The 24277-nt window shown below is 55.0% G+C and overlaps 1 protein-coding gene across 2 annotated transcripts in view; it reads right to left on the bottom strand.

Moving 5' to 3' along the window:
• Positions 1-316: 316 nt before the first annotated feature.
• MYT1L (myelin transcription factor 1 like) overlaps positions 317-24277 on the bottom strand; it is a 272855-nt gene continuing 248894 nt past the window's right edge. The window contains exons 17-23 of one of the 2 annotated variants that reach the window (XM_081157325.1): positions 19411-19473; positions 14819-14902; positions 13495-13716; positions 6969-7060; positions 6027-6130; positions 3591-3734; positions 317-2250 (exon numbers count right to left, since the gene is read on the bottom strand). In XM_081157325.1, the coding sequence (XP_081013451.1) occupies positions 2224-2250; positions 3591-3734; positions 6027-6130; positions 6969-7060; positions 13495-13716; positions 14819-14902; positions 19411-19473 (736 nt within the window). In that variant the 3' untranslated portion in view covers positions 317-2223. Of the gene's footprint in view, positions 2948-3590; positions 3735-6026; positions 6131-6968; positions 7061-13494; positions 13717-14818; positions 14903-19410; positions 19474-24277 lie in introns of both variants that reach the window. The other variant, XM_081157324.1, reaches the window with a different exon arrangement.

Genomic DNA, 24277 nt, shown 5'->3' on the forward strand with positions numbered 1-24277 from the left:
CGGGAGCTGCTGGGAAGCTGGAGGGACGGGCGGTGACGAAGACCGGCAGCGAGAGCCTCGCACCGCCAGGCGAGGGGAGCTCTGCACGGGACGGGCTGGTCCACCTGGAACTCCTGGCCTGGGGGCAAGTTGAACAGTGTCAGCGTCGTGCCCGTGACGAGTGCAGGGTGTTGAGCAGTGTCCCTGACCCGGGAGGCCTCGTGCAGACAGCCAGGGCCAGCGAGGCCGCTGAGCGGAGCGCCAACCCCCACGTTACGCCCGGGGACCCCTGGGGCCCAGACGCCCCGCGGCCGCGAGAGAAGACGCACACCCTGGTCGGAGATCATCGTGCTACAAATGTGGCAACACTTTTTATTCGGAGTAAAGATGTGTTAACATCCAGCATGACAAAATTTGTACAAAGTCCACAATTTAAAAATGAATATCACTGCAACTTGTGATTCCACACATTTATAGCAAAATTAAAGTGTCGACAAACCCATGCCGTGTAGTACAAAAATAAACCAAACTTCAGTCCACAGAGCACAATAAATATTATACAAAATTCTGTCTTCGTAAATGATCACTTAAATTAACTCAGAAGTGAACATGAACCATAAGTTATAATAAATAAGCTCTGATGAGTCACAATAATTCCCTATGAAGGTCGGCATTCTAATGACACGCTGTGACCCATGTGACAGTCACGGTACTGATGGGATAGCATTACCCACGTGGGATGAGCAGCAGACTTGTGCTTGGAACCCCTTTCATTGTACATAGGCGATAACGAGAACCCAAACCGAGACTACCTATTACTCTACAGAAGCATCACGACAGGCAGAGGAGCTGCACACACGACGCGGGGGTGCTACGGGCGGCAGGCTGGCGGCCGGCCCGGGGGGCGGCAGGTGCCCGAGCACCTGGCGTCAGCTCTCGGAGGCGATTCTGAGCATGGCAGCTACGACTACTCGCTAACAGAAAGCGGGCGTCTCTGGAGCCCCAAGTAATGACGTCACCCTCTCCCGGCTCGTCACTGGAGTCCTTGTGGAAAACGGAGCGTCTGTACAGAGAGCATATAAAGTGCCGCTGGGATGTGGCTGACACACGTGCGCAGAGGCTGAGCACTGTGCTGGGGACCCTCAGTGCCTCGTTGGGTCAGCCGCGGGCGCAGACCGCACAGCCCCGCACGGACACGCAGGACAAGGCGAGTGCAAACAGTCGACTGGCACGTTGTGGGGACAATGACCCTGTAAGTCCTGTTCTGCTAAAAATATTTTTATTTTATTTTTACAAAACCCATCTTTTTTTCATAACAAAATTTTAAAGTACTCTTGTACTTCCTGCATAACATCCAGACATGGAAGGAAGCGATGCTCTGACGTCAGCCAGCACCGAGAACAGACACGTCCAGGCCCGCTCAGGGGGCAGCGTGGTCAGCGTGGGCTCTGCTGTGCATACACCTAGTGCGGCCGTCGGGGACACGAGCTGGGGACACGAGCCGGGCTCCAGGGCTCAGACGCGTCGGGGTGACCCGTGTATGGAGAAAGTGCTGAAGTACATCCATGACTCCTATCTGATTGCCTTCGTCCGCAGGACAGCTCAGGACACCTCAGACAACAGGCCACGCAAACGCTCTGTGGCCAGCTGCTCTCCCACGACAGGTAGGGCACGAGGTCATCGCAAGAGAGCTCTGAAGACGACAAAATGTCACCCAAAGCCTAAGTTGGGGCTGGGCGGGGCGGGGTGGGGAGACACTGTACTGAGCAGCTGTGCCACTGAATCCAGCAGAAAATTCAGTCCAGAGACTCGAGACTCACAGATCGTTTCTCTTTACGCCCCAGATGTAAATGACGACGGTGACAAGTTTTAAAGTGGGAGGGGAATAAATACTCGTAAGCGACCTTGGAGCTCAAATGAAAGCACACGGTTCCGCTGGACGAGCCTCACTGCAGTAGGGACAGTTCAGAGGCCGGAGGCCCGGGCGGCGGGGAGGCTGCTCCGGAGCGTATCGGGGATGGAAGAGGGAATCTTCGCGGCACCGCCTCTACCGGCCCGTCTGCGCTGCAGTCCCACGGCCTCACCATGCAACGCCCAGGAGCTAATTTAAAAGTGCTGTTTAAGCTGCTTTGAGTCTTCTGCCAAGTTTCCATGGCTTGATGTTGTCTTACAATAAATTACTTATCTCATTTCTTACAGTTAGTCCATATGCCATTTCCTTGGAATGAATGCAAAAAACCTCACTTATTGCCCCCACCATACACCATCCTCCTAAAACAAACAAACAAAAAAATCACATAATATTTCCAAGCATTGTTCAAAAATAAAGCATTTTTTGCAAACAATTCTTGCTATGAAACAATATGCACACAAAATGTATTTCTTAATTCCATAAAATCCTCCCGCACGGGGCCGGATGATCACGTGGCCGCGGCCGCCTCGTGGTCATTCAAAGCTGTTTTGATTTTTGTCCATTTCAGTTCAGAATACTAAAACATTTAATCACTAAAGCATTAAAAAGGATTTGCACTCTACTTGGATCAGCTTACCTCCTCAGAAACACATCTCCCCCCAAGTGTGCATACATCAGCAGCTACAGACATTACACGGAGAATCACACTATGCCAGCTGATATGAAAACGTACAAAATGTGAATGTATCCAAAACTATCTGCAGGTGCTATCGTTAAAGCAAGACGTGAGATCGGTGAGTCTCGTGAGCATGACAGTGTTTCAGACAGAGGAGCATGGGCTCGCTCGGGCAAGGGCAGCAGGAGACAGGCGTCCTTTCTAGCAAGTTCCGCCACTACAGTCACTGCAGCAGCTGATCAGACCTGAATTCCTCTCACAGCCTGCTTTATATTTTCCAGGAGGGCTTTATTTTCTGGGCTCTGATAACGATCTTGATTTGTATACATGTCCGTCAAAGTAGTCACGTATGCATCAAAATTTTGTTCATTGATTGGGTCCTACGAGATATTAAATAGTAGTTCATACACAACCTTTACTTTCTTAATAGGATATTCACATCAGCATAAAACAGCACCACCGCCTAGGGCCACTGTCTGCATCACACTTAAAGGCCTCCTCAGGGCAATCTTAGTCTACAGGGTGCCCTGACCAGCCCCACCAGTGCCCGAGCAGGTAACGCCATGGCGGGAGGTCACCGCGAGCAGTCACAGAAACAATCTCCTTCACGGTGCACTGAGCAGGCCACCAACACCGGCCTCGCACTCCCAGTCACTCACCACGTGCAGCAGCTGGATGTTGGCCAGGCTGTGGATCAGGGACTGGCTCAGGTGGGCCATGGAGCAGAGACTCACTCGCTCACTCACTCACCATGTGCAGCAGCTGGATGTTGGCCAGGCTGTGGATCCGGGACTGGCTCAGGTGGGCCATGGAGCAGAGACTCACTCACTCACTCACTCACCATGTGCAGCAGCTGGATGTTGGCCAGGCTGTGGATCAGGGACTGACTCAGGTGGGCCATGGAGCAGGGACTCACTCACTCACTCACCACGTGCAGCAGCTGGATGTTGGCCAGGCTGTGGATCCGGGACTGGCTCAGGTGGGCCATGGAGCAGGGACTCCCTCACTCCCTCACTCACTCACCATGTGCGGCAGCTGGATGTTGGCCAGGCTGTGGATCAGGGACTGGCTCAGGTTGGCCAGCTCGTGGAGCAGGGACTCGTTCTGCTGCTCTATCACTTTGTTTTCCTCCTCGATGGTCTTCAGGCTGCTCTCCATGGTTGTGATCTGAAAGGCACAGGCGTGTGGACCTGTGACACAAGGCGAGTGCGTCGTTCCCACAGGGAGGGATAAGCCTACCAATGCAAGGAAAGGACCTCTCTGCTTAATAAAAAGGCTTCAAAGTTAAGGATTTGTCATTCTAAGGGTGTGGCCTTCCTACTTTTGACTTGTGACAAGTGCAAAGGTGGTGACTGGACTGGGGCGGCTCGTCTCTCTGAGGAGGGATCTTGGACTAAGGCGGAGAGGGGTGGCTCTTGGGCCATGTGGACTGGGGCTCAGATCCACAGGCCTCGCTGTCCTCGTGCCCGGTCACCACCTGGCAGCTGCTTCCTCCCGGCCCTGCTCTCTCTGCGCTTTGATGGACGGCATTACTATTCGGGGCAGTGTTTATGACTTCCTGCCAATACTTCTTTTTCAGCCTGAATCTAATCCTGCCAGAGAAATCCTCCCATGTTAATGTGTTTGAGGCCTGTCACTGTCACCTCCCTCAGTAGCAGTGACACTCCTGACCAGGTCAAGGCCACTGCGTTCCCGGCCTGCTCTGCCCTCTGATGGCCCAGAGAGAACATGTGGTCAGGGCTTTGGTGTGGTGCCTGTGGCCTCCACCTGCAGCGGCCGGCCCTGCTCCCAGGGCCCACTGCACAGATGGGGCGGGAGCTGCCTGTCCATGCAGCTCAGATGAACTGGGTCCCAGCCCCGCTCGCAGAGGCCTGTGCTCACGGCCCCGTGGGCCAGCCACCCGCCCTGCCTCAAACAAGCCTGTGTTTGCTATGCTGTTTCCTGCGGCTGGGAACCCCTGGGAGAGCTGTCTTCACCCCAGTCAGACTGGACAAACAGGGTGGTGTGTCCCTCCCCTCACAGTGTTGCTGAAGGCGGTGGGGGGAGGGTGGGGGCAGGACCACCAGCTTCCAGCATTTTCCAGAAGCAGGGAGGGGACTGTGACATTATCTCTGAATTAGGAGGCAAAGGTGCCCAGGGGGCTCCGGGCCTTGAGGGCTAGACTACAGCCCCAGGACCTCAGACAATGACAGGCAGTGGAGAGGTGAGGACCTCGTCCAGGTTCCGCACAGCTGTTTCTGTGAGCTCTGCAGGAGCGCCCATCTGCTCTGGAGGACTGGACTTCACCTGACCTGCAGCTCCCCATCTGGCCCTAAAATGCAGAGCACAGGCATTGGCGCAGCATGTTCCCTCTACCTCAGGACGGTGGGCTTATCTCTGGGAGCAGAGGTGCCACCCACAGCTCACCTGGCGTCACCTCTCACCAGACACACATGAATCCTTAACGCTCCTTTTTGATCCTGGATATAAACAGATGCCGCCAGGAGCAAATACTCACAGGAGACATCAGAAAGCCCCAGGTGGGCAGTGATGGCCACACAGCAACAACAACAGCTGGGCGGACACAAGCTCACACAAGGAGCTCGCAGGGACTGCTCTGCGCGTCTCAAGTCCCTGGGAGGCCGCATCAAGGGGGCACAGCATCACCCCTTGTCCCTGGGCCGGGCTCTGTGTCCAGGCCTTATTGGCAGCAGGGCAAGCTCATGGGGGCCGGAGGGGAGCAGCTCCATCCCAATGACCGACACACAGGGAGCCGTCCTGGACAGGGATGGTAAGCCTGGCGGGCAGTGTGCTTAAGCCCCCTGGACATACGGGACTCTGCCTCCTCAGGGTGGTGAGAAAGGTACTGTTGGAGGGACTGACTAGGACCCTCACCGCTCGAGCACCGTAGGACAGGAGGGCGTATTCCTATCTGACCCAAATGAATCTCGGCTGATTTGGTCGTCTCACATTCCTGCCAGAAAAGGGGGCTCGTAAGCCGAGTGGGACCACCTGAGCCAAGCCCTGCCACCAGGCATCCCGTAGGTGCTCAATGAGGCCCTGCAGCCCTCCCCGTAGGCTTCCGGGTGCCTGTGCAGGCCTTGTCTGGGGCCTGGAACCTCGGACACGGGCACACGGGGACACGGGGACACAGCCTCCCTGCCCTGAGGAGCGGGCATCCCGTCTAAAGCTCTGGGAGCAGTAGCGAGAGTGAGCCCCACATGGGCTCCAGGAAAGGACGCGTCTGCATCACTGAGGAAGCAGGTGACCCTGGGAATGGCCACTCATCCAACACAAACCCAGCAACCAGGCGGCTGACGGCCCCTGGCTCCAGCAACGCTGCCACTAAACCGCAGCAGCCGGCCAGACGTGGGGAAGATGCAGGAGGAAGGAGCGGAGCAGGAGGGCGTCCGCCTCCCGGCGCTGGCCCTCCGCCCGGTCCTGGCGCCCAGCACAGGCGACGGTGCGGCTCAGGCTGACCTGGGTCCGGAGCTTGATCATGTCGGCCTCCATCTGCGAGTTGGACTCGCTCAGCTCCTTGATCTCTTCGTCCAGCTGCTTGATTTCTTCGTCGTTCTCGATCCCTGTCGTGGCAAAAGGAGCGAGCGGGTTAGAGCTGCGCCTGGGAAAACACCGCGGGAATTCCTAGTTCTCTTATTTAGAAAAACGGTCACGTTTGAGTGTCCTTCTGTCCCTGACCACTGCCCTCCTTACAATCAAGGCGCCTAAAACCAGACAGAATCAGCCGGGCGCGCAGGCCCCAGTTCCGAGTGGTTACCCCCCCGAGGGTGACCCTCCGTGGGCTGGGAACGCGCCTCCGGGGAGACACAAGCTCGCCTGGGCTCTGCGTTTGTGAGTGGCCGTGAGCAGCCTGGAGTACTGACTTGGGGTTTACAAACCACTTCTAGCAGTGGGCGAGTTCAGAGAGGGAATCGCAGTGTCCTGGAGGCCAGCACGTCCCCCCCACTCCATCGGGGGGCAGCCCTGGGATCAGGATCACCGGCCTGGGAGCTCAGACTGAGGGCAGAGTGGAGAGGCCCGGGCTCTGCTCCCCCGAGGACAGATGGGGGCAGAGGCACAAAGGGGGTTCTGGGGAAAACGCTAGAACCCCTGGTGGGGGGCCTCTGTGACTTTGGCTGCGACCCTGGTGAGAGGTGAAGGGGTGCTCTGGGGAGGACTGCTCTCCAGGTTCATGGACTTTATTGAAAGGGACAGAACTTGTCCCACTTTGTCTCAAAGAAACACGGGTCTCAGCTGTGCTCAGCTATGGCGAAGCCAGAGGACCGAGCGCCGGGCTGTGGCTGTGGCCTGGCCCGAGTGTGGTGTGGGTGTGGGTGTGGGGGTGTGTTGGTGGGGGTGTTGGTGTGTGGGGGGGTGGTATGGGGGTGGTGGGGGTGGTTCGGTGGCGGGGTTGGGGGTTACCGTTGCTGGCCCGCTGTCGGATGGTCAGCATCTGCTCTCCAGACAGCTTTGCCTTCTTCATCGCTGACGTGGCTCGTGGGCAGCCAGACAAGCTGGGGATGAGACATGAGATGGCGTCAGTCATGGGTCTCAGGAGCGGACACAGTTATGAGCGAGGCCAGTCACTGTGTCATCTCCTTAGGCCGCCCGCAGCTTGGGGACGTGTGTGGACACCACCCAGGGTGCAGCGTGGCCTAGGTCCCGGCAGCAGGGCGGGGGGGCACCGAAATGTCTGTGGAGTGACTGTCTTCCTGATCATGGAAAGTGTCACACTTATGCAAGTGTTGAATTTAAAACTGAATTTCAGGCACACAGAGTGGAGCAGGTCATGAGCCACAGCCCAGAGTCAGTCTTCCTCTCAGGGCGGATCCGCACCCACCTGGCCCCAGCTGCTCCCTGAGGAGGTCACTTTGGAGTATACTGTTTTCCTACCTACAAGTTTCAAAACTGGTGCCAATATCACCAAATGAAGGATCTGACTCCGACTGTCTCCTGCGAGCTGGTCGGCGTTGACAGCGGTCTTCACAGGCGGCCGCCCCCTCCCGGCCTCCTCTCACTGCACCTGCTCGCAGCGCTCTGCACCCCAGCTCCTCCAGGGCCAGCCTGGCCCCGTCGCCCTCACCCCTGGCACTGGCTGCGGCATGAGGTTCCACACAAGACCCTCGCACGTGGCCGGGTCGCCCGGCACGCCAAGTATTTACGCCCTTCCTGCCGACAGCTGTGCTCTCGCCCTGTATTCAGCGCTGCAGGGACTGTCCGCAGCGTGGCGGCTCAGCGCAGACCACACGGTCATCAGCAAGTCTATTTAGTGCCCACATCAGCATCCGGAGGCCGCCTGAGTCTCTGCAGACACCTTCTGATGGACCTTCGGATGGAGGTGCTGACAGGTAGAGCTGCTCTGAGGGCCGAGCCTCCCTGTTGCTGGCACCTCACCCCGGAGCTCCGGGTGTCGGCTTCGCTGCCTCGCTTGCATGGTGCTGGGTCTAGGGCCTGCAGGGACTGTCCGTGAGGTCAGTGGTCACCGATCTGTTGCTCTTCCCAGAACTTAGCCAACAGTGTTTCTCGATTCACAGGGGACAGGCAGTGGGCCTTCAACCCAGAGGGACTTCACTAGCCCCGTCCAGCCCTCTCCCTCCCTGAGGTCAACCCCCGCATAAAATGCCCAGAAGCAGGGGGTTTTGGGACCCCTGATGGCACCGTGGGTGGGGGCAGGAAGGCACTGAGGGCCCCAGGAGTCGAGTCGTCTCCTGAGGGGACTGGACACCAGCACCCCAAGACCTGCCTTCCCCTTGGGGCTGTCTGTCCAATGACCATCTCATGGTGTTTCCTGAGCTGACTTGTTCCACTTGGGCTGAAGGCTCTGGGATCGTTTGCACCCTTAGATATCTCTCAGTTTCTACTCAGCTGGGCTGCCATTGCTAAGGCCTGTTCTCTGTCCTCGGAGGCCGCACCTGCAGACAGGTCTGAGGGTTCCAGCAGTGGGTGCCCATCGAATGTCCCACACACTAGGTGCCCCCACACCCCCCCGAGGCCTCCTGCCTGAGACCAGAATTAAGGACAGAACAGGCACGGGAAGATCATGAAGAGGAGTGTGCACAAAGCAAAAGCAAGCACAAGGCAAGGGCTCAGGGGGCTCCCAGGCCTGGAAACCGTCAAACACAGACCCCTGGGCCCATGCCGAGGCTGAGCCAACTTGAGTCGTCTGCGGCTTCCCTTAGCTGTCAGTTAGTAAAACTCCGAGCTAGGATGACAAATAACGAGGGCGTCATCTCAGGCATGTAGGGCGTCAGCTAGAGGTGGGAGCTGGGTTGAGAGACAAAGCCGGGCCGGGAAGGATGCTCTGTGCAAACACGCTGCAGGCAGCCGGTTCCCACCCTGTGGGCCGCCGGGCCTGCGACCTCCCTGGTGGCCGGTCCCGGTGCAGGCGCAGTGCCCTCTGGTGGCGGCTCGGGGAAGTCCACCCAGTCTCCGCCAGGGAGGGACCGGCGTTCTGACGGAGACCAGGGCCTAAGGCAACCATCTCTGAGGGCTGCCCTGGGCCTGGGCTCGAAAAGCCACAGAACCTCAGTCCTGGGTGGTTCTGTTCTGGGCAGCAAAGAGTTAACCGTCCCCGCACCTCCTGCCCTCCTGGCCCCAGGCATCTGCCAGGAGGCACCAGCACCAGGAATTCCAGGGAGGGTTCCCGGGAAGCCACTGAAGGTTCAGACGGAGACCATGGGCCCAAAGTGACTTCCTTCAGGAGAACATCACAGCTGAGAACAGCCACGCAGCAGACATTTCCAGGGGTGCGTGTCTCTCCACTGGGAGGAAAGCAGGTACTGAGAGCCACTCGGGCGTGTGGTTTGGACACTTGTTCAACAACCAGACCCGAGAGAGGCCCCGCGTGAGCCTCAGCTCCCAGGAAGTGCCTTGTTCACACCACCTGTGTTCTCCTCTCCTCCCTCAGTGGCGAAACCCTCAGGGGAAGGGAGGCCCAGGGGACCCGGCGGGGTGTGGCCAGGCTGCCCGGGTCCAGGAAAGGAAGCAGCGTCTGCAGAGAGAGCCGCTCTTCGTTGGGGACAAGGGGAGACCCGGAAATGGACACTCCAAGTGTCAGATGTTGGAGCCACAGGATAGGGGAATCCAGTCCTGCGGTCAGGGCCAGGAGCCTGCGCCGCCCACCTGCTCACACAATGAACTTTCCAGCTACTGACCACTGAACCGCATCCTGAGAGACAGAACAGAGACGGTCGCGCTCTGCTTGTCTCGTGAGGTCAGAGCTCAGTCTGGCGCTAGTCCTCGCGGTGGCTGTGTCCCACAAAGACCTGCCGACGTCCTAACGCCCAGGACCTGTGACTAGGCCGGTATTTGGAAAGGGGGCCCTTGCAGATGTCATCACGTCCAGATGAAGTTGATGGATTAGGCTGGGCCCTGTCCCATGACTCGTGTCCTTGTAAGAGGAGGGGATCTGGGCACAGCCACAGAACAAGGCTGTGTGATGATGGCGGACACCGAGTGAAGCGTCCCCCAGCCAAGGGACTCCCTGGATTTCCGGCCCTGGCAGAAGCTGGAGGGCGAGGAGGATGCTCTCCTGGGCCCCCACCTTACGCTTGGACTTCAGGCCCAGACCTGGGGGAGCACCGTGCTGCCGGAGGCCACGCCGATGGTGACATCAGGGCTGCTTAGGGTCATATTTCTTAACTGAGCTGGGTTCTTAGTCCAGACAGTCCCCGTTGCCCACAGGATCTCTGTTTGTTTTTAACGTGCAGACGTAACTGTTGCAGACACAGCTTCCACCAAGCATTGGGGCGAGTGGCAGTGACGTATGGAGGAAACAGGTTCTAATGGAGGAGACCCCCTGGGTCTAATGGAGGAGTCAAGTGCCCGGAGGCGGAGCTTGTCTTCCCCAGCTGGTCCCTGAGTGGCTCTGGAGTGGCCTCCTCAGGTCTGGTGGCTGCTCACATCTGAACTCGTATTATTAACTGAATCAAGACCCCTAGCAGGTCAGCCCCACAGCTTCGGGGACAGAGAGAGGTGGTGGCTGTGAAAGTGCTTCAGGAGGGAGGCCTGTGGAACACAGTGGGTCAGCCGCCTGCCAGGAACCCGCCCAGAAGCCCTGGCCGCGCCCAGGAGGCTGAGGCTGCAGGAGGGGCACAGCCATGACCTGTGGCCTCTCCTTCTCGGCACTTTGGGATCCGCAGTTTGACAGAGGCTGGATCTGAGCTCTTCCCTCCTAAATGCTCGCTGTCAGATACTAACAGGTGGGTGAAAGTGAGAATCAGTCCATTCAAGCTGGTTCAGGGCAGCGGTCAGTGGTCAACATGGGGCGGTGCCTGGGGACCTGTCCCCGAGGAAGTCTGGACCCGGCAGGAATCCAGCCTCCAAAGGGCAGTGAATTCAAATCACCCACAACTCTCAAGTGACAATGGACTGCAAGGCCCACTGTGTGCAGGATACGGCCCTGAGGACAGAACCAGGAGAGGTGACAGTGGTGGGCCGTTGGCCTCAGGGGTTCGCCGCGGTGCTAGCCTGGTCAGGGGAGTGTCAGGGCGCTAGCTGGACCCAGCTTCCTCATCTGGGTTTGAGTGCAGGAGGGGCGTGCAGCCCAGCTAGCATGCCTCCCTTCACGAAGGGCACAACTGCTTCCTCAGCAAGACCTCGCTGTGTCCCCCTCCTGGGGACATCATGCCAGCGGAGCACAGGCCATGAAACAAGGGGCAAGCACCGGCCAGAGAATAGGGCGAGGGAAGCACAGGATCACCTGCCTCCCTCTCCCCCGGTGGGACTATAGGGCTGCCAGAGTGGAATGGGGCAGAAACCCCGTTGCAGGGCGGGCCTCCCCTGAGCGACAGTGCCCCCCATCCCTATAGGCTTCCACTCCCGGGGGGGGGCCACCCTGACCCTCTCTCCCAGGCAAGTCTCAGAGAAATCCGATTCAGGGAGCCTCTCTTCTTGTCTTGTAAAGTGAGGTGTGAAGTTTCCAAATGCTGCCTAAACAGAACCTGCTGCCTGGTCTGGAGGAGCCCTGGCTGCTCCCCCAGGTCCCTCCACCTGCCACCTGGCCAGCAGCAGGATGAGGGACACAGAAAGTGGAAGGGGAGGCACTGTCCTGGGGGAAGGGCCAGAGGATAGTCGGAGGAACGTCCTGAGGCAGCCGGGTCCCAGGTTCCGTCTACAGCTTGGACCACGGTTACTAGACCCTCAAAGCTTCCCTCCCGATGCTGGGATTTGGATTTATCATCCGGGGTCTCCAGTAAAAGAAGCTTGAACCCTTGAACCCCTGTTGGTGTCCTCTATCTGTTCCTGTGGTCTCAGTGGAAGAGGCCATGATTGTAGCCACGAGAGGGAGCGAGGGCCCAAAGTTCACTGGCAGACACAGATGTCCACCGGGCCAAGGGTAGAGGGTGGGCCTCCCACCGGGCGGGGCGGCTGGGTGCCCCCAGGGCTTCCCCCCCGGGGAACAGGTGGTGACTATGTAGGCCTCACTGATGATTATGGCTGCTTGAACACCTGCACTGCCAAAGCCCTGTGCTGGGTTCTGCAGGTGCAGAGTGAGTGAGAGGCAATGTGGGCCATGGAAAAGGCCCACTGCACAGTCCTGGGTTAACTCCCAGCCAAAGAGTTGAAGCAGGAACTTTGGGAGAGCATTTGCCACTGCTTATCAACCATAAAGCTAGCATTTTGCTTCTAGGGCGGGTCCTAAGGCTGTGTTTGCAGGAACACCTGTGGTGTCTGTGGCAGGAGGCCTGTTGTCGCTCCTGGGACCACTCACACCTGGAAAGGAGACTTAGCAGTTTGCTGGCACCTGAGCCCTCTCAGTGGGGAGAGGAGGCAGCAGAGTTCACAGCGGGCAGAGGGCGGTTCATCCATCCCAGGATGACGCCCACCACCTGGCAGCCCCTGCCCTGTGTGGACATAGAAGAAACACTGATCCATTTGTAGGAGGGGAAAAGCGATGGCATGGGGCTGGGCCGGGAGGTGTGTGCGCCTGCACAGGGGCCACAGTCCACGTGAGTCTCTGCTCAGGGGCCCTTTCTGAGAGGAGACCTGGCTGCCTGGCCTGGGATGTGAGCTGAGAGTTGAGGTCACGGATGGATGTCCCCTCTTATTCCATCTGTACCATTTCAATTTTCTACCTGAGCAGAATCACTTCCTTAATTAAAGAAAGTCCTTAGAGAACATGAAGCTCAGCGCTGCTGTCCCTGAGCACGCCGCCCTTCCTGTGGTCTGCACTCAGCCGTGTTCCCCTGTATAGGACATGGCTCTGCAGGTGGAGTCTGGATGCGCGTGGTGTTCGCTGTGTGCAGAGCACATGACACAGCAGAGAAGGGAACAGCCCGGAACCCTCCCCTCAGCGCAGGTGCCTGCAGTGTCAGTGTGAGGCCTTGGTTCCTCCTCCCAGCCTCCCAGCTGGTCTGCATGAAGCTGGGACATGAAGGCCCATCGATCCGCTGACCTGTGATTTGCCCACACCGGTGATCCTGACCCCCTACAGTGAGCCCGCTCGGGAACTTGATTCAACAGAACAGGCCTCTTCTTCTAAGACCATCTAACTGCATATGGTTCTTCTTATATTAAGCAAATTAAAATGAGGGGTTGGTCAGCTCCTCTGGGAATTTCCTGCTCTACCTTTGGCCCAGGCGGTCAACACGAGGCCCTGCGCCCAACACCAGCCCTTTCCCCCAAGGGGCCCAAACAAGTAACCAAGTCTACAGAGACTCTCGTGTGTACCTGCAACCTGTTTCTTGCTGCGGACCCTGGTCGGACCTTTTTAACTGCTGTCCTATGTGTGGCTGTGATAGAAGGAGGTGCTTTTCAAAGGAAAGCTGTCTTCTCTTCCTTCCCAGCCTCAGTGTCCTTGGTTGGGTGCCATGGCATCTGGGCTTCACTTTCGCTGCCCGGGCGACAACTGAGGCGCTGCTCGCGCTCCCATCCTACCTGCACTGATGAGCCGAACCCCCTCTCCTGGGCACCTCCGTCCAGTAAGGGCCCGGCCAGGTGCGCTCACCTCCGGTGTGTGAGGAAGCTGCCGCTGACGTGCCCGGAGCCGTCGCAGCCGGGCGTGGGACAGGACATGCCCTCCGTCTTGACTGACTTCCAGGAGAACTGGGAGCCGTTGAGGTATCCGTCCTTTTGCCTCTTGGCTGCCAAGGGGCAGCCGGAGGCGCTGCGGTGGGAGGCGTACTTTCCAGTTATGTGGCCCTGGCCGTCACAGCCTGGAACAGGGCACCTGAGAGCAGACGGACAGACACACTTTACTGCCTGGCTGTCCCGTACCTGGCGACACCACCTAGTGGGGTGACGGTGCAGTTCACCCTCACAGAAAGCCCCTCACGCTGGAGCCCTTAGAAAATGCCAGTTTTGGACAGAACCCCAGCTTGCATGGTGGGAAACGCAGTTCCAGTGGGAGCTGCGGGGATATTAAATAGGTTATTTCATAAGCCTGCATTTCTCAGGAGCTAGGAAACATCTGCTTGTTGGGCCATGTTCCAGACGGACGGGATTTTAAAGCAGGAGAGGATTTAACTGAGGCTCCCGGGACGGTGACAGCACAAAGCAGGCCACAGGGGCCTTTGGGGAGCAAATGGGAAATCACCAGTCGGTGCCAAGGCTCCGCAGCAGGCTCACCGTGCTCCTGAACCTCTCACACAGGCCACCACGAGGCCCAGGGCACAGCACACGAGTCAAGGCCCCAGGCTGCTGGGTTTTGCCTGCATTTTTTCTAAACAGTAAAGTTACATGATATAGGGAATTTGTATTACCCATTTATTTTGATATATTTCAATTTACTTCAATAATTTTTATTTTAATTAGTTTTTGTTTTAATAAAAGATTTTCTGCATAGACATTCAGTGAGGTTGGAATTTCAAGGAGACAGCACCAGGTCTATCTCATGGATTTCTGAGACCCAGGCTCCCGGGCATCGGTTCAGGGAGAAGCCGGGGTGAGTGGAAAGCCGGGGTGAGCCAGAGGGCTGAGGCTCTGGCCCCAAAGGTCAGAGGCCGAGTCCTGCTGAGACTGAGTGTAACATGACGTCATAAGCAGAGCACAATGCTCACTTCTGATACTGCATTTTAATACCTTCCACGAATCTGCCTTTCCCGTAAATAGACTGCGTTTGGCATCCAGGGGATGAGGGACGTGTCCAGTGTTGTTACCAGAACATCAGACGGTGGGTATTATGCCACCTACAACTTAGGCAATTCGATTAGATTTTGGCTGAGATGGTCTGACCGTGCAGTTGGTTGACATCACAAAGCATGTCCTCCACGTGGACGCTCACGTGCGCCCCCATGCGTCCCCGCCAGACCCCGCCCCGCCAGCAGGCGCACCTGATGGGCTCCTGGTCCTCCTTGTCCTCCTTGCTCTGCGCTATCCTGATGCCACTCTTCTTTGCTCTTGGGCAACCTGAAAGGCTGAAGGAGAAACTTGAGGTCAGCAAGCCTCCCACACTGGTTCCAGGGCTCCCCACACCCACGAGGGCTCTCTGACTACTCTCCAGGGCCCCTGCTTCTGGCATAAAGATAAAATCTAGGGAGGGTCCTCCTGGGTGCAGCCCCACGTGGCTCTCAGAGCATCTCTCGTGCAGGGTGGCCCGAGGTCCCCAGGCCCACAGCCATGGGTCTTGTTCCTGGGGTGGGCAGCATTTTGATGCTCAGGCTGGTGGCTCCACACGACCGACTCCTTGCTGATTGCCATGCTTGATGGGACTAAAGAGCTCTCCCTACCACCAACTGAGCACTGGAATCCCAGGAAAACAAAACTAAGCACTGACCAACACTGAAAAACTCTTGCTTTTTGCTTAAAACGTGGAAATGAAAACCACTGCTCACTGCTGACCCCCATGGAGCTTCCCTGCAGAACCAGCAGCTGGAGAACATTGGGGCCGTTTCAAGGCTGGCAGGTGGCACCGATGGAGGATGCCTGTGACTGCCACATACAGGCCACTGCTCGCTGGGTGGAGCCTCAGCTTCCTCGCCTGTACTCCAAGGTGAGATGCCCACAGTGCCAGCCTGCTGTGGGGCGGAACCGAGGATCCGCCAGGTGCAGGCACGGACGGTGCTCAGTGACCCCAGATCCTCTACTCCCAACTTGTCTGTATTTGGGATTCCTTCTTTAGGGTCCAAATATAAACCCAACAATGTCACTTCCGGCTTGAGCGAGGTGGAGATTCATGCTGCAGAACCTCAGCCAGTGGGGGCCGGGCAGCACCTGCCTCTGGGCTGCTGAGTGGTGGCTCCAAGCATTGCTCAGGGCTCCTGGTAAGAGCGGGCTCTTGGTGCGGGGACTGCCTTTCCTTTCTAAGCTGTGGGCTTCTCTTCCCTCCACGAGTGTCCAGTGGGCCCGAGCCGCAGTGTGAGGGAGACTCTGCCCCTCACCTCTGTCCCCTCCCCGCTCCCCCTCTGACCTGCAGGGACCACAGGGATCTCAAGTAGTGACTTGGAACAGAATTAACCCGCCCTGCCTGGGGGCTTCAGTCACACCGGGAATCTGAGCCCCGTGGCCCTTCCTGCCACTCTTCAGCCCGTCCCAGAGCCTCTCTTTGCCGGGCTGCTTGTCCAACCCATCACTGCCAGGCACCTGCTCTGAACATTCTGGGTGTCACCTTTAACTCTGAAGTGTTTCCGGTGCCCCCCCCATGCTCTGTGCTGCAGCCATCCTGCCTCCCTGTTACCCGGGCTGTGCCTCGAGAGCACAGAATCTAAACCCTCATCATGAATTTCCCAGGACTCCTGACACCAAGTGTCGCCTGCAGCCCCCCATATGCTTGCACCCAAAGGCCCCCTCCCGGTCATTCCCTGGCCATCAGTGTACACCGAGTGTGGCTGCTGCTGTCACAACACTCCGGCTGACGCTGTCCCTTGCCTGGAAACCCGTGCTCACCACGACTCCCCGAGACGCCTGCCTGTCCTCGCACACTCCGCCCAGCGTCACCGCCTCTCCCTGCTCTGACCCAGCACCCTGCCGTCACAGCCTGCCTCTTTGTCCTGCCTGTGCCTCAGCGGCTACGCCTGTGTTTCCATCTGTATTCATATCTGCATCTGTCCTGTTTGTTTCTGGGTCTCTTCTCTCCCTTAGACGACCTCTTCCTGGGGGTTAGGAGCATCCAGGTTGTCACTGTTCCTCAGCTTCTGGCACATGATGTGGTCGATAAATACCTACTCATTCCCTGGGTTCTAGGCTTATGGGCTGACATTGCAATGACCTCCTACATGGTTAACAGTTTCCTAGACAGAGCTGTACTCTCCACAGTCTGCTGTCACTGACACGGGGGCTCATCAAGTATCTGTATCTTCATTTGAAATCAGAGGATTTGGGAGCGCCGTCAACCTTTGGGCACCTTGCCTTCTCAGGGGGATTACCGGCACAGCTCCCGACAGAGGGGGTCAACTGCAGGGAGCATCTGCAGAAAGCCAGGGCTGGCTCTCAGCACAGGCTGTGGTTGTGGGAAGTGAGCCTGGGGGCCTCGAGACCAGAAGTGGAGCCAGGCCGGTCATCACAGCCAAAATCCAAGGGCAAAAGAGAAGCCACTGTGCCCCTGACCCGTGGAGGTTGCATTTACGTGGCAGAATGACTTGTAACACGTGGCTCTGGCACAAAACTGGGCTCTGGTCTGTGCTGCTTAGAACTGGACGACTGAGTCAGAGAAGCGAGAGGCCTGGGGGGACTGTGCCACAAGGCCATCAGAAGGCAGGGAAAAGCTGGCCTGGAGAGAGAGGTCAGAGAAAGTATGAAGGTGCCTGGACATGGGGTCTTTAGGGAAAGCAAAGAAATGGTTTGTTTTTGTTGTTTGAGGCAGGAAGACGAGACATAGCCTGATGACAACGCGAGCCTTCTGGTGGTCTTGCCGGGCTTATCAGGAATAAGGGCGGAGTCAGGGGGCAAAGCATCCTGATGGTGGGTGTTCCTGATAGAGCACCATGGTCAGTCAATAAATACTGATGAGAATTAACTTTGGAAAGTTTCAGAGATGATGCAGAGGCTGAAAACCACTGCTACAACCAAAACAGAAATGGAAGCACGGTCAGACCCCGTCCAGGATGGGCCAGGGGCTGACTTCCCACAGCGGCTGACTGCACGGCCATTCGGGCACGAGATGTTCCAGGTCCGCCACGCGACCCCTCAGCCTCAGTTCCCTCCAGTGTAAGAAGAGGTGAAGTTCCCTATGTTCAGCTTGGTTCTGAAAACCACATAGGAGAGGACACTTTCCCAGGTCCCAGGATCACTCCTGGGAGGGAGCTGGAGCCAGCTGCATGTCCTCAGCAGCAGTGAATGTGCACCATCAGGGGGAAGGGCTGAAGCACCCCCAGGCAGTCATGTTTCCTGGGGAGTCTATCTCCTGGGAAAGGGGCAACAAAGACCAACACTGAAAGAAGCTTTTCTACTTCAACTTCTGGACATCAGCATCTGACAGCCTGGGAAGTGTGCTGGCACCTGCCCCTTGTTGGGGCTCAATTAAAGATCTGTTGGCCAAGGGCAATGCCTTTGCCTAACAGTGTCCACCCCACTCACACCTTAGGCAGGGAAACAACTTCTAGAGTAAATTTCATCAAAGCCACTCAACAGTTAGCACGCTAACCGCCTCGGAGGCTGTACACACTCGTCCAATGTGCTGAAAACCTAACCAGGCTACTTCCCACTCTGTTAACGCTGGAGCGACATGCACGTTCATGCTACGTCAATACTCACTATCTCAGATCTAGGCTAAATGAAAGTGTTTATAGTAAATCATAAATAAATTCACATGATGCCCAACAAAAAAAATCAGTAGAGAAGCAGACATTTGGAAGGGGAGTGATCGCAGTGCCTGTCCTCGGCCGAGCTGACAGTGTTACACGCTGGAGGTTCTGGCCCCAGGAGCACCAGGACATTTCTGAGAGAAGGTGAGATGCAAAGTAGGATAGCATGTGCTGACTGTTTATGTTTAACTAGAGTCTTAAGTCTGGTTTTACTGTATTTGCCCTAAACCAGTGATCTCACTCTGGCTACACTTCTAACTCCTGTTCTCCATTCAAAATGCAGCGGCGACCTGGGGACCTGGTGAACCTGCTTGATGCCATCACTCTTCTAGCTCCTGGCCTACAGCGGTGGCCCCAGGAGCCCCCAGTGACATCTGCTGACGTCTTTGGTTGTCAAAGCATCGTCTGTTCCACACCCTCCAGGGGCCCCCACAGCAAAGACTTATCTGACTCACGATGCTGGGAGCACCCACGGGCCCTGGTTGAGAGTGAGACATTGGCATTGGTGAGTAGGGAGGGTCCCCGAGCCGCAAAGCTGTCCTTGCTGGCACCAGCTTTGCTCCTTGCAGGCCTGTGCTGCTCCAAGGGCTGGGGCGTGACCCCAGAGCCTGTGACTTGCCCAGGGACAGGCCCTGCCAGCCAGCCAGAAAGTGACCTGACTTTGACCACTGGAGTGTGGTCCCTCGGGTGGCCACGGGCTGTGATCTCTGATCCGCTGACCTGCTTGCCAGATCTGGGCAAAGGACCTTCCTCAGGCGGGCAGTGGGTGGGCGGCGGGCGGCGGACCGTCACTCTGGTGCCCTAGCTCGCTCTGCTTCTGGGAGGGCACTAAAGCAGGAGGCTCGGCTGCTGTTAGGAGCTCAAACCTGAGCGGTCAGGGTGTTAGCTTGCCTCTCTGACTGTTCTCAGGGATCCCATGCTCTTCCTGGGTCTTCTCTTTCAATTAGGACAACCACCTGCTGATTTTCACTGCTGTGGAGGGCGGAGCCAGCGGCGGGACTGAGCCAGTCCAGAGCAACCCTGTCAGCACCAGGAGAGCGTGCTTCCCCAGGGACCCCGCAGGGCAGCGCTGCTCTGTGTGACCCCATTTCCCAGTGGGCTCAGCGCCCGCCAAGGCGTCAGCAATCCTCCTGGGCAGGGGGTAAGGGGAAGGATGGTCTTACAGAAGCGTAGCGCCCACATACCTTCGATGGGAAGCGTAGTTGCCGGTAATGTGCCCAGAGCCGTCGCAGCCAGGGGTGGGGCACCTACAATTCAAAACACAAATAGGGCAATTTACTTGAAATAAATGAAATTCCATGAACAATTAACTGTCTTATTTCTCCTGAAAGCAAACTCTCTTCAATGCTTAAGCTCCCTGCATGAGGATGAGACGTAACCGCAGGCCCCCCGGCTGGCGGACGTGGGCTCACCCACCACCACAGATGCCGACCTGGGGCCGCCTCTTCCTCCCAACACGACACTCCCAGGAACTGCCTGGGATTCGATTCTCTGCAGCACCCGTGGCCCCTGGCTGCTGGCTGTGGCCTGTTCCCTCCAGTACCCGGGCTCCTACCCCACGTCTCCTGGAGTCGCTGCACAGGGCACTGCAGGTCTGTTATTTCACCAGCACCCATACGAGGCAAGGTTCCCTGTGAACAGATGTGCAGTGGACTAAACTGTCACAGGCCCACGATGCTGGCTCTCCACACCCCTGCTGATTGGTTCACCCAAATTCCAGTGCGGCAGCAAGTGGACCTCGCTGTGGGCGTCAGGTCCGTCTTTCAGCCCAGCATAGGTTTGATTTACCTTAAAATCCTTGTTCCTTTTAACTGACTCGAGTGTAGCCTTCGCCTCTCTTGACCAGCCAGGCAAGTCGGCTGACACACTTCGCTCCTACACTCCCTCTGCTCAGCCCTTCTAGCCAACACCCTCCGGTTTCTTAACTACCACACGCACTGCTCTAAGGGGGACACCACCATTAAAAAGAGTTTACGGTTCCTCCCCTCCACAGAAAGACGCCCTCTCGAGGATGATCAGACGGTACTTCAAAGTCGTTTTCACCTCGAGTAACATTGTTCTCGCCAGAAATGTAAAAATTGAGGACAAAAATCACAAATTTTAAGTAGTCACCAGATGCAAACTGCTAAGAGACTCCACTGTGCTTCCCACTCAGCGCGTCTCCCTGGATGCTGGCGTTGAGACCAGGCCAGCCAATGACTTGCTCACAGACGGATGTCCTCACAACTGGACGAGTGGTAGCGGAGTGGAGCTACGTGAGGCTGGGCTGCGTTCGGCTGTGTGAATGCCATACTTAGACACTTGGATGGATCAACAACTTTTGGTACTTAGAAACTGTCAAACTCTCCTTTAGCTCCAAGAAAGGGAACGTAAATCTAGGCCTCAGGGTACAGAAATGGGCAGTTGCCATATCGTATTAAAGGTCAAAGCTGAATCCATGGCTTGTGCCGTGAGAGTTAAAAAGTCGTGGGGTGACAGGGGAATGGAAGTGTCGTTGGTGCGCACGCCTGGAGTCAGGATTCTAAAACAGGAGCCTGAGCCAGAACAATGCGAAGCTTAAGACAGAATCTAGGTATCAAAACAACTGGAAATCTGCTGACCTGATGCTAAGGTGATAGCTGTTCATGTCTGACCACAAGACTGTCCTGTCAATTGCTAAGTAATGATTTTCTAAATAATGACTTAAATGGCTGATTTTCCAAATGGCACCTCATGTGGACAGACAAGCCCAGAGCCCGCACGTGGGGAGGACTATTGGCAGTAAGATCATCCTAACAGAAGCTTATCTTCATGCACGTTTCTGTCTTGAAAACGTATCAAGAAACAGGAATGTTTCCTACTGGCCAATGAAACACACTTGGCTTGGCTTTTTGCTTAAAAAAATCCTAAACTCCTTATTTAAGCACTTAGTGCAAATTTATTGAAAATTTATTCATTTTAACACGAGTATAAATTTTTTCATCTGCCTTTTTTGATGGGGGCAGGGGGAGGTTGACATAGCCTGTTCAAGTTTTAAGTGAGGTATTACAACCCAAACCACACAAGTGAAAGTTGGATTTTACTAGTTACAAAAGAGGAAAATTTTCAAAATAGCTTTTATGTGATCAAGCCATTTACAAATGCATCACGTGATTTGAAAAAGAGGCATTTACAATGTCCTCTATCACCATAAAAACAAAACGCTGACTTGGCTCATTTTCAGAGCTTTCATTCCTAGAAAGAGGCCTTGCTTTCTGAGAGGGTCTGGTTTTATCTCCAGGGTCCCAAGTCAGGCAGATGGCCTGCCCCTTGCTGGCTGGCGACTGCGGGAAATTGCTAAATGGGCTGTGACTCGCCCTCCTCACCTGGCCAATGCGTCTGTCCTAAGTGGGGAGGAGGGCACAGCATCAGGTCACCCAGGACCAGTGGGCCCCTCCCCTCTGGCCACCTCCGGTGTTTCCAGAGAGAGCTCGCAAGCTCATCTCTGGGCGGTGCTTCTGGACCACACAAGGCAGCCACACGGTTTCCCAGCCTTCTTTCCTCTACCAGCCCTGCCTGTTCACCTGTACGTTACAGTTCAAGACCGTAAGGCTTTTTAAACTCTTAGAATTACATGTGAATTTCCTAGCTAAGAAATCTCAACATTCAAAAACAGCTTTCTGCAGTCAGTGAACAAGTGATTACTTATCTAACCAAAGGGGTCTTTGCTTCTCCGATGGAGCCAACCCCGGGACCCCTGATAAAGGGGCCATGTAAAATCCAGTAGCAAAAATTGGATTTGCAGCTACCCAGCTAAGAGCACATCTCTTCCAGGAAGGGAGGCCCGTGTGGGGTGATCAGAATCCCCGTGGACAAGATCCGACAGCAGCATGCGCTGCAGGGCCGGGGCTGGAAGAGGTGGAGGGGAGTGACTAGGTTTCCATGGGAACTCCGACAGGGAGCCCAGGTTCTCGGCACCGAAGCCCTCAGGTGCCACAGGCGGGGCACCCCATTCGGCGCCCTCCTCGCTGCCAGGCTTTATCACGACAGCGGTCCAAGTCTATTTTAAGCCCCCATGGTAAGGGTGCGTTAAATAGAACACATGCTTTGTATTTTTTGTCTCTTCCACTCCAAAGGTTCTATCGGTAAAACCACCGAGAAAGCAAATGAACTATCTTAGCATCTATCCTTGCCTGCTCATGGATAAATTCAAGACAAAAACATGCATGGCCCTGCACTTGCCCTGGGATTTAAATAAAACAGAAAGAAAAGAACGTTGGGTACCACAATTTATTACCTGGCTGGAAAAATTGGTCTTGTTTAGACATTTAAGAATGGCGATGGAAAAATTGTAATAAAAAAGTTATAAGTGTGTTTAAATTTTGCAGTATCAGGGCCAAATCTAAAAAAAAAATAATTATCAGGACCATTCACAAACTTGATTTCCTAAATCAGCCCTTCTCCATCAGGAACAAACAGGGGTCCTGCTCTATGGCAGATCTCGACATCAAAGAAACCTGAGCCTAAGCCTCTCAGAATGCTTCCTGCTCACACCGTTCTCTTAACTATTTGCCAATAAAACGCAGGTTCTACTTGGACCCCCATGGGATCATCACTGGTCACCCCTACACGGAAGTTGTAAGATACACTCCTCACTGTCAGAAAAGAACTTAACACTTATGTCTTGAGCTACAGTCATGAAAATCCTGTAATGTGGCATTGGCATACATCACAACAATGTGACGACAGGTGACTTGCTTCTCAAGTTTGCCTCTGATTTGTCCTTCAGCAAGACTTGTAACCTACGATTGTGTTGTTTTCTCCGTTTACAAACCACAACCTTGAAACGGTAGCAGCAACGAGAATGGTTCTATCTACCCACTGAAGTCGTATTATCGCTTATTATTCATGAGAGCATCCTATGGTGCCTCATTCATATTGTTTCAGCTCCTCTATATTTCAAAAATAAATGTGAGAATCTGAGAAATGGTTACATTAAAACATTTAGAATACGAACTTAAATGTAAAGTCTTACACATAGAGGCTGGGAGGACTGCCATCCTGTCTGGGCTGTGTCTGGGCTGCTCTGTGCAGCCCACCTACCCCACTGAACCAACCCTACAAGGCTGACCTGCAAACCTGCTCTGACTGAGCACAGTGGATAAAACAGAAACAGTCACTAAATATTTGGATGATAATATGTCAGGCTGATGTACTTCCAGTTCTGAAGAATCTCACGAGAGCTCCTTTAACAGTCTTTTTGTTCCTTTCTTTCAAGGCAACTCTAGCGAGAGAACTTAAGTAAAACACAAAATATGAAAAGGTATTTTTTTCTTACTGCCCTCAAGTTTCAAAGAAATCGTAAAACTAAAATTCTGCCTTGTTTGTAGTAGCAAAATCTATTAGTGAACTGGAAAGATTCAGGCCACATAAATAGAAGACTTTGCCCCATTTATATAAAAAAATAAAAAGTTCAAAAAAATTTTTTTTACCTAAAGAGATACAACTCTAGAAATATACTTATTTTGATTTTCTTGTCACATAATAAGACAAAACATAAACACAGAGAAGTAAAAAATAAAAATATTTTTAAATGGGAAAATAACATACACTGAGTTTTAGGCTACACGTCTGCAATGTTCTCCCCAGAGAGAAACCAGGCCACTTAAAAGCAACATAATCGCTCCTGTCCAACTTCTTAACTATATTACCTGAGACTCAAGGAAAGAGGAAATCTTGGGAGATCGCGTTTCAATCTGTAAGACATTCGACGTTTCTCTTTTTTGAAACCCACTACTTAAGTCTGTGTATCCGGAGTTTCTCCCATTCTCCTCCTCCCTTGGGACTCAGGCGAGGAGGGGCTGCTCCGCGTGGGGCTCTGACAGTCCAGGGTTCTGAAGACCTGAGCATTTCAACACGTGGCGTCAACCCCTGGCTACTGGCAGAACTTGGGTGGAAAATGCTTTCTGATTATGTAACGTGCAGACAAAACCACCTTTCTCTTTTGGTTCTAAGTAATTCCTTTAAAAATTACACTAAAAAACCAACACATAAGTGAAAAAGAATTTTAAAAGTACCTCAACATCATTTTAA

The sequence above is a fragment of the Miniopterus schreibersii genome (assembly GCF_964146895.1).
Source record: "Miniopterus schreibersii genome assembly, chromosome: 13".
NCBI classification, from domain to species: Eukaryota; Metazoa; Chordata; class Mammalia; order Chiroptera; family Miniopteridae; genus Miniopterus; species Miniopterus schreibersii.